The 10,037-nt window shown below is 49.3% G+C and overlaps 1 protein-coding gene across 1 annotated transcript in view; it reads left to right on the top strand.

The window, feature by feature from the left end:
- Positions 1-1,600, top strand: part of BTBD16 (BTB domain containing 16) — a 44,061-nt gene extending 42,461 nt beyond the window's left edge. The window contains exon 17 of the mRNA XM_034987310.1: positions 608-1,600. Within this exon, the coding sequence (XP_034843201.1) occupies positions 608-676 (69 nt within the window). The 3' untranslated portion in view covers positions 677-1,600. The remainder of the gene's footprint in view (positions 1-607) is intronic.
- Positions 1,601-10,037: the final 8,437 nt, after the last annotated feature.

Raw genomic sequence — 10,037 nt, forward strand, 5'->3', positions numbered from 1 at the left:
CGTAGTCCTAGAAGGAACCTGTGAGTTCCAGGACGTCCGGGGGCCTCCCTTGCTGCCGTGTAGGGAATGGGACTCAGCTTTAAGCCAGGGAGTCGTTCCCAAGCCTGACTGCACACCAGAACACTTGGCCCTTTGCATGGCCTGCAGGCCTGAGCGCCACCCAGCTCCTGAGACCAGATATTTCGCGGAGGGGCCCAGGCATCGGCATTGTTTAAAGCTTCCCAAGCTATTCTCTGTGATGTCAGAAACCAGAATAGCAATTTCCGTTGTGGAGGTGGGTGCAGGGAAGCCAGGATATTGGCCGGGAGAGAATATGAAGAGGATTTCTGAGGTGCCTGAAACGTTCTTTATTATGGTCAGCCAGGAGGACTCACTCATGAAAAGTCACCAAGCCGGACCCTTAAGAAGTGTGTACTTTATTGTATTTATGTTATACTTAACTTTTTTAGAGTTTGTTTCAAAGACCTTCCCTAGGTGGTTCCAATGCGCAGCCACAGTTGGGAATGACCACCTTACACAACTGTGAAGGCCTCTCTCTCCCCTTCTCAAGAGGGCAATTGTGTTCATCCTAAAAGCCCCATTTGCTTTGTTTTGTTTCATCTTTTAGGCCTTGAAAGTCCAAACTGTGGGCATCCCAATCTATGCAAGTTTTTCATTCATCTTCCCAATATCTTGACAATTTCCAGAAGAATCTACGGGATTTCTTTTCTTCCACCAGTCTGCATAAAAGAAAATAAAATGACATTGAAGGGACCACTCGAGCATTCAGCTGACTTTCCTAGTTGGCCGTGGTCTTAGTAGAACTTTGCCCACGTCTCAGTCAGGTTGCTGTCACAGAGTACCACACGCTGGGGGGCTTATAAACAACAAACGTTTATCGCTCACAATTCTGGAGGCTGGGCGTCCAAGATCAAGATGCTGGCATATTAAGGGTAGGGTCTGGAGAAGACTCGCTTCCTGGTTCATAGACGGCCATCTTCTCGCTCAGTCCTCACATGGTGGAAGGGACAAGGGGGCTCTCTGGGGACACTTTGTAAGGGTTAGAGTGGTGCCCTTGTGACCTAATCACCTCCCAAAGGCCCTACCTCCTAATACCATCACCTTTGGGGGTTAAGATTGAACACAGGAGTTCTGGGGAGATGTTCAAGCCGGAGCACCATATTTGTATCATTTGTGGATGGAAAATACCAAACCTGAGTTCCATTCGCCATCCTTGACCTCAGAGCACCTGGAGGCCAGCCCTAATTTGTTGCCTGTATAGGAGCACTGTAATGGGAGCATCAGCAATGACAACATACTCCAACTGGGAGCACCAAGCGCTCTCCTTTTCATGATGCATCTCTACCTGCTGCACAGGACACACCTGACCTCTGTCCCTCAGTTTTAGTGCAGCCAGAACAAGAAGCAGGAAGGGAAGGGAGCAGTTACAAGGTACAGAGTGACTTATTGATCATCTACCTTTTTAAATGGAGCTCAGTGGTTTGGAGAAAGTGAGTTAGAGAGCCTTTCTTCCCACTTTGTGCATTAGTTTTCTATTGCAGGGTAACAAAGTACCATAAATTCAGTGGCTTAAAACAACACACATTTATTATTTCACAATTGTTCCAGGTCAGGAGTCCAGGTAGCTTTGCTGGGTCCCTTGTTCAGGGTCTCCCAACTTTACAGTCTAGGGGCAGTGGGGCTGTGTTCTCATCTGAAGACATGACTGGGGAGAACCTGTGTCCAAGCTCATGAGGTTGGCAGATTCATTTTCTTGCAGCTGCATAACTGAGGGCCTGGCTGCTTGCTGGCTGTTGGGAGAAGGCCATCCAGGCCCCAGCGGCCCCCACAGTCCCCTGCCAGGCATCTCTCTATATATAGACACTTTGAAGCATGGCTGTTTGTCCTTCAAGACCAGCAGGAGAGTCTCTCTCGTGCTAGTCTGCTAAGACAGAGTCTTGTATGACGTAAGGTAACCTTGGGAGTGACATCCCATCACCTTAGCCATATTTTCTGGACTAGAAGTGAGTCACATGTTGCACCCACACTCAAGGGAAGAGGATTATACAAGGGGTCATCTCAAGGTGTGTCCAGTGCAGTGGGTTATCCAGTGTCTCTGGAAAAGTGATGGAACATCCTTGATGCTGTGCATACAACAAGGTGGGTAAATTTAGTCTAATGATCACCTTAGAATCAGACATGGGCCGAGGGAAACCCTTCCCAGCAAAGGACCAATGCCCCGTGCAGGGTGACCTGGGAGGGAGATTGGCTGGTGGGAAGATGGGAAGGCAGCCCAGTGGAAGATTTGGAGAGGATCCAGTGCATTCATTCCCACATGCATCCCCACTTCTCTTCTGCAAGTCCTATCCCATCTTTCTCACCTGCTTGCTTCTGACCAGGTCCAGCCCATGGGAAGAGGTAGTGGGGACTTGAAGGACAAGAGACTGGGAGAAGCTGACATTTTCAGCAACTGCTGTGTCTCCTTCATGGCTTCTGCCTGGCAACCTCCTGCCATGGTCCCAATGCCACCAAATGGCCCTGCTTCTGGGTCTGTGTCCCTTCAGTCTGAGGGGCAGTGCAGGCTTCAGTTGGGGTTTTCCCATTCTCCTGTTTGCCTTCTTAGTTCTTCCTTCATCCCCATAATCAGTTCTCTGTATCGTATTTATACTGTTTGAAATCCCTGGAGTCCCCTGTGCTTTCCAGACAAATCCTTGATATAAAGGGTTTTGATAAGTTGGTCAGTGTGGCCCAGGGGGGTAGAGTGTTGGAAAGTACTGCCTCGATTATTCTTCCCATCCCTGCAGAGCTGGGGCAAGGGTGAGGCAAGGGAGGCACTCACCTTGCATCAAAATCCTCAGGAATTCAGATAAATAATATTTTTTAAATATTTTATTTATTTATCTGAGAGAGAGCGAGAGCACAAGGAGGGGGAGCAGCAGAGGGAGAGAGAGAAGCAGGCTCCTCGCTGAGCAGGGAGCCCAATGTGGGGCTCCATCCCAGGACCCTGGGATCATGATCTGAGCTGAAGGAAGCCACTTAACTGACTGAGCCACCCAGGTGCCCCGTGAGATAAATAATATTTTAATAAATAAAATAAAACCACTTAAAATCTATGATGCAGGTTGATGGATTACCATAAGGTGAACATGCACATATGACCAGCCCCCAGATCAAAAACGGAAAGAGCACGGTTCACACCCCAGACACCCCCCTGCCAGTCACCACCCCTCAAAAGTAAACACTATCACGACTGTCACCATTAATTAGTTTGGCCATTTAGTTTGAATATTGAATAGACAGCATCCTACAGCTCATACTCTTCCATGCCTGCATTCTTATGTTCAATATCTTGTTTAAGAGATTCATTTATGTTTCCATAGGGAGTTATGGTTTTTTTCCAAATACGCATGATAGTTTCATTTTTCATTTTTTAAAACACGAAATGTTTCTAATAACGTAGGCTTGTCAAAGAAAAAAAATAAGACAACACAAAGAAAAAAAAAATGCCACTGGGACTCCCATCACTCAGAAGTCTGGCAGACAACCTCTTGGAATTCTTTTTGGGGCACTTAGAGTTTTTTTGCCACTCAAAATGGGATGATGCAGCACATCTTTCTTAGAATCTGATTTTTTTTCCCCTCAAGGATGGTTTCTTTAGGGTGCCTGGGTGGCTCAGTTGGTTAAGCGACTGCCTTCGGCTCAGGTCATGATCCTGGAGTCCCAGGATCGAGTCCTGCATTGGGCTCCCTGCTCAGCAGGGAGTCTGCTTCTCCCTCTGACCCTCCCCCCCTCATGTGCTCTCTCTCTCTCAAATAAATAAATAAAATCTTTTAAAAAAAATTAAAAAAAATAAAAATAAAAGAATGGTTTCTTTAACAGAGGAGCATAGTATTTGGGGAAGAAGATGATGTTATTTGCCTCGCCTCCAAACTAATTGTGCTAAGTTAGAAAAGTCACCTGTCGCTTACCCTCAGTGAGCATTGCTTATCTATAAAAAGGGCCTAAACCAGTGCCTCCGCCTCCCTCTTGGGACCGTGAGGCACCGGCCACCGCTGCATGGGACAGTCCCTCTATGGGCCACCGGCCACTGCTGCATGGGACAGCCCCTCTACGGGCCGCTGGCCGCCGTGCAGCCGGGTGTGGGCGTGATGTTACTGGCTCTAAACAAAGAGCAGCCTCCTGGCATTTTTCCACAGTCCTGTGGGATAACGGAGAAGATAAGAACTAGAAACCTCTGAAAAGCAAGTCTACAGTTGTCCAGGAGAGAAGAAGCTGTTTGGAGGCTCTGAGACAGGAATGATTGCCCACCTTCCAAGCGAAGCAACAGTTCTAGCTTAGCCCTGTAGAACAGGCAAACTCGTGATCCTGGGGTTGGCAGGAGTGGGAGAAACTTGCAACACGTCAGTGCCAAAAAAATGCCTCCCTGAGGCATTTACTACCTGAATAGTAAAGCTGTGAGGGGTCCAAAAGCCAGGGAGGTGGGAGGAAGGCAACGTGCAAAGTGATCGGGTAAGGCTCTGAAGGGCAGGGCTGCATCTCCTGCCTCCAGAAGCAGCAACAGAAAGACAAGAAGGCAAGAGGAAGGAGCTCTTGCGGTGTTAGTGAGAGAGGCCCTTTGATGTCATTTCTACTTGCTCGTTGTACAGTGGGGGAAACTGAGGCCCGGTGAGCTGGAGTGACTGTTCTTGTTGGAAGACGCTTACTAAGCACCTCTGACCCATGAGGCACTTGACTCCCACCTTCTCAATGAATTCTTGTAGCCCTTCATGAATCAGGTGTATTTTCCACATCTGGTGGAGTGGAAGCTGAGCCCCAGGGATTAAGGCATTTATGGGTCCCCGGTTCCTCAGGGCGAGCTGAAACAGCTGGGAGCAGGCAGGTCTCCAGGTCCGGGGCTCTTGGATTGAATCCTCACCCGGATCCCCTGGGAGCTGGTGCAAGAGCAGGTTCCGGGGCCCCACCTGCTGGAGGCAGACGGTGCGGTCTAGCCCCCCCTCCCCAGGGACCTGCACTTTAACAGGTGTCCTGGAAGACCCTGATGCAGGACGTCTGCCACTGCCCCCAGAGACTCCAACCTGAAGATGTCGATCCCACCGCAGGGTACCCCTCTGTACCACACACACCCGACTGCCTTCTTTACCTGGCGGAAAAAAAGTCCAACACCACCACCAAACCTGTGAATCTATTTCACCACACTGGCTGATTTTGTTTTTACAGCCACTTTTCCTGCAATAGGAAAGGAGCAGAACCTTAGGGAGGCGTCCTGGCATGCAGGAACTGTTTGCCGAAATCCAGAGCCCACCCCTTTCCACTAGGGGGCGAGGTCTGCCTCAAAAAAAAAAAACAGGAACCAGACTTTTCGGGGCAGAAATTTGCAACCAAAAACTTTATCTTGCAGAGTCTTCCTCGCTTGGTAGTTGAAAGTGAACTTTCGTACATCCTGGGTGAGGCACAGGTCCCTTGAACGTCTACAGTGCTCACATCATAACATCTCTGAACTTGGGAAGCGTGAGTCTTGAGACAAAAAAATTCTTAAGATGATCTTACAAGCTCTTCTCTTTGTGAGAACTTCTTAGACTAGAATTTTAAAGCCTACAGTCACAATGGCCAAAGCAGTGACCACGAGTGCTGGTCAGCATAACCTGTGTGCCACACCCATGACCACCTCTCTTTGCTCCTCTTATCACCCATCAACTGGCTCACCTCCCCAGACCTTCCCTCCAGGAGGGGTGGACAGGAGTCCCTCTGTGCGCAGCAACTCCTTGAGGTCTTGAAGTCGAACACGAGAGTTTGGGTACTGGCTCTGCCCTTTACTTGCTACGTAGCCTTAGGCAAGTCACCTAACCTTTCTGAGCCTCAGAGCCTAATCTAAATTTGGCAAGAAATCTTGTGGTTTTGTTTGTTTGCTTGCTTCGTTGTTTAGGATTTTATTTATTTGTCAGAGAGCGCACAAGCAGGGGGAGCGGCAGGCAGAGGGAGAAGCAGGCTCCCCGCTGAGTGGAGAGCCCAATGCGGGGCTCCATCCCAGGACCCTGGGATCATGACCTGAGCCGAAGGCAGACCCTTAACTGACTGAGCCACCCAGGTGTCCCAAGAAACCCTGTGGTTAAGTGTTAAATGAATTGATGTGTGATTTATAAAGCACCTAACGCATAGCGGGAGCTTAATACAATTTATTCCTCCTTTTCCCTCATGGCTTGGAGTCCTTTAGTACTCGGTGAAGGTTAAGATGAACACTGTGTGATCTTGGGCAAGTTTCTTTCCTTCTCCGGGCCCGATTTCCCTTATACAAAATGAAAAGGTTAAACTAGGTGCTCTTGGTGGATCTTCCCAGCGGCAATCTTTGAGTCCTCTGATTCCATGAGTGGAGGAGAACGGAAATGGATGGCTGAGCCTGTGAAGCAGAAGGAGCGTCTGGGGAAGAAATGAACTGTCTTACTTTTCCATAGGCTCATCGGAATGAGAAGGGATTAGAAAGAGTAAGAGGTATTTTTTTCCTCTCTCCGCTTTAGAGGGTTTTGCATCCTGGAGGCTGGTGTGTCTGTGGGACCAGAGAGGAGAGAGGAAGTTTTTGCTCTTGCAAGCCTAGGCTGGCAAGGGGAAGTGCTGGGGGCTGCTGGGGTTGGGGGGGGGTAGGCTCCCCCGGGACTGGGTGGGGCAAGTGCCAAGCTCCATCTGCCCACAGGCTCTTGGTGTAGGATGTAGTAGAGGTTGGTCTGCAGACCCTGAGGCCTGAAGAGCTGGGGCAGGGAAGGCAGCCTCCCCTGAAGGAGGCAGAAAGGGAGAAACCTCTGTGAGGGAATCCTCGGGGGCAGCGCTGCCCACTGAACTTTCTGCAATGATGGAAATGTCCTGGATCCGCCCTGTCCAATATGGTAGCCACTCACCATGTGTGGCCTCTGAGTACTTGAATTGTAGCCAGTGGGACTAAGAAATTGAATTTTTAATTTTATTTCCTTTTAATGTATTTAAATTTAAATGGCCATAAGTGCAAGTAGGAGTGGAGTGACAGCAGGCCCTGAGCTGGGTCTGGGTCCTTCCGGATTCTGGAAACCCCTCCAGGTACGGAGGCTCTCAGTCTCTCCCCAGGGCCCCCGAAGTGTGGCATCCATAGCCAGCTGTGCCTGAGGCTCAGCCCGAGGCCACCCCAAACATTGGCAGACTACTGGGTGAAGGCCACCTCTCTGAGAGCAGAGAGAAGGCATGCTAGGAGAATGAAGTTTCTAATGCCAGGACAGCAAACTCAGCTCTGTGTGGTGGGATACATTGTTACCCCGCTTCTTCTACCAGCACTGATGGTTATTTAAATTTAAATACGTTAAAATGAAATAAAATTAACAACTGAATTTCTTCATCGAATTTCAAGCGCTCTGTGGCCACATGTTGCTGGGAGCTAGCATATGGGGCTGAGTGGATAGAGGACAAAAGACATCCATGGCCCTACTTCCTGACTCCGAATGAGTCATGTGCCCTTTGTACTTTCATTCTCTGACTCATTCTTTCATTCCACAGACTTCTAGTGGCTGTTGCCTTGGGTTAGGGTTTCAAAGGTGAACAACACAGGCCCTACCCTTATGGGGCCTACAGAGTAGGAGAGACAGGTGTTGATGGATGCCTGAGAGCCCTGAGGAGAGGGAGCCCAGTTCTTTGAAAGAATAAAGCAGAGAAAGCTGACCAAGACCCCAGGCGGGGGAGTGAGGCCCAGGAAGGACTCTCCCCAGGGAGGTGACACTTAGGCTGAGAGCAGAAGTAGGAGTGGAGTTAAAATAGTTTGGGCAGAGAAATCGGAGGAGAGACAGAAAGTAGATGAGTGGGTGCTTAGGGCTGGGGGGGAGGAGGAGACTGGGGAGATAGGAGCGACGGCTAAGGGGCACAGGATTTCTGTTCGGGGCAATGAGAATGTTCTACTGTGGACTGATGGTGTTGGTTGCACAGCTCTGAATATGCTAAAAATCCCTGAACACTGCACGTAAGTGGGTGAATTTTGTGATACACGATCTATCTCAATAAAGCCATGAAAAATGAAAAGAGGAGGATTTGGGGGTTTGGGAAAAGCCTCCAGCCCCGATGACATGTGCAACCATGTCTAGAAGACACAGAAGAAGGCCAAGTGGCCAGAGCCAGCGGAGTAAACAGCAGAAATGGCTGGAGCGGAGGGTAAGTCGGACCCCAGAAGGACCTGGAAGCCACAGGAGGGAGTTTGGTCTTTTTCTAGAGAGCAGCCAGAAGCATTGAAGAGTTCTTCAGCCTGGCCCTGACCTGATGAACTTGGCGTTGTGAAAAAAAAAGTCATTCTGGATGATATATGGCAAAAGGAGTGGGGGTGGGGGCAGAGCAGGACTGAGCACACTTAAGAGGCTTCGGCGGTGACCCCGAGGAGAGGTGAGGGGGCGTGGGCAGGGGTGACAGCCGGGCAGAAAAGTGGAGCTCACCGCTGCTCTGTCCAAAGGGAACGACCATCCCTTCATTGCCCCGTGTGAACGTCGACCATGTGTCAGGACCCTGGCACCACCCAGGGGTGTGACTGTGGCCACTCGGGGGACAGAAAGCTCTTCTGCTATCGCGTATTGTATGTGCGCTTCTAGAAGTGGGTGCGCAGGTGCACTAGTTTGTCTAAAAATAACTATCCCCAAAGGACCGCGGAGGGCGGCGGTATAAATTGGAACTGCCTTCCTGAGGACAATATGGCAATGTATTTGAAAAGGCCTAGGATGTAAACTGCTGTGGTAGGTCATCATCATAGTGGCCCTAGGAGATCCCACCTCTCTGTTCATGACTCTTGGCCTTGCTGCTCTATCCATCGGGAGATGGTGTCTATTTCTCTACCCTCTTGGATCTGGGCTGGCTCCGGGGCTGGCTTTGGCCAACAGAATATGGCAGAAGGAACATCGTGTGTGTTCGGAAGTCTAGGCACAAGGGGCCTTGCAACTCCCACTCTTTCCGTGTGGGAACCCTGAGACCAGGACGTGTAGCAGCCCTGACTAGCCTGCTGGAGGCTCAGAGACCAAATGGAAGAGAACCGAGGACCGTGGCCCACTGGCAACACCAATTGCCAGACATGTGAACGAGGCCATCTAGAACCTTCCAGCCCAGTGGGCCCTCCAGTGAATGACCCCAGGGGGGGATCACACTGCAAAGGATTTCTCCAGCCAATCCTCAGAACCACAAGAAATAATTGTTGTCTTAGCCACTAAGTTTTGGGGGCACTTTATCACCCCACAAAAGATACTGAACTACATGCCCTTTTGATGAAACAAATCCACTTTAGGTATTTATACCAATAAAAACAAAAATAAAAAAAATAACCAACAATTTAGTTACAAAGGTGTTCCTTGAAGCATTGTTTATGATATAAAACATTGGCATGGGGCACCTGGGTGGCTCAGATGGTTAAGCGACTGCCTTCGGCTCAGGTCATGATCCCAGGGTCCTGGGATCGAGCCCCGCATCGGGCTCCCTGCTCTGCGGGAAGCCTGCTTCTCCCTCTCCCACTCCCCCTACTTGTGTTCCCTCTCTCGCTGTGTCAAATAAATAAATAAAATCTTTAAAAAACAAAAAACAAAAAACATTGGCATGATCTTAGATTATCCAACAGCAGGGATTAGATAGAATATGGTACATATGTATACTATACAATCATCAAAAAGATATTATTGAGGGGTGCATGGGTGGCTCAGTTGGTTAAGCGTCTAAGTCTTGATTTTGGCTCTGGTCATGATCTCGGTGTTGTGGGATCGAGCCCTACATCAGGCTCTGTGCTCAGCAGGGAGTCTGCTTGAGGATTCTCTCTCCCTCTTCCTCTGCCCCTCCCCACTGCTCACGTGCTCTCTCTCTCAAATAAATAAATAAATCTTTAAAAAAATTTATTATTGAGGTATGCTAGTGGCAAGATTTCCAGAATCACTATTAAATAGAAAAACAAAATGTTTTCTTTTTTTTTTTTTAAAGATTTTATTTATTTATTTGACAGAGAGAGACACAGCGAGAGAGGAAACATAAGCAGGGAGAGCGGGAGAGGGAGAAGCAGGCGCCCCGCGGAGCAGGGAGCCCGATGTGGG

Source organism: Mirounga leonina, unplaced genomic scaffold (assembly GCF_011800145.1).
Source record: "Mirounga leonina isolate KUSES-001 unplaced genomic scaffold, KU_Mleo_1.0 Mir_114, whole genome shotgun sequence".
Classification (NCBI taxonomy): Eukaryota; Metazoa; Chordata; class Mammalia; order Carnivora; family Phocidae; genus Mirounga; species Mirounga leonina.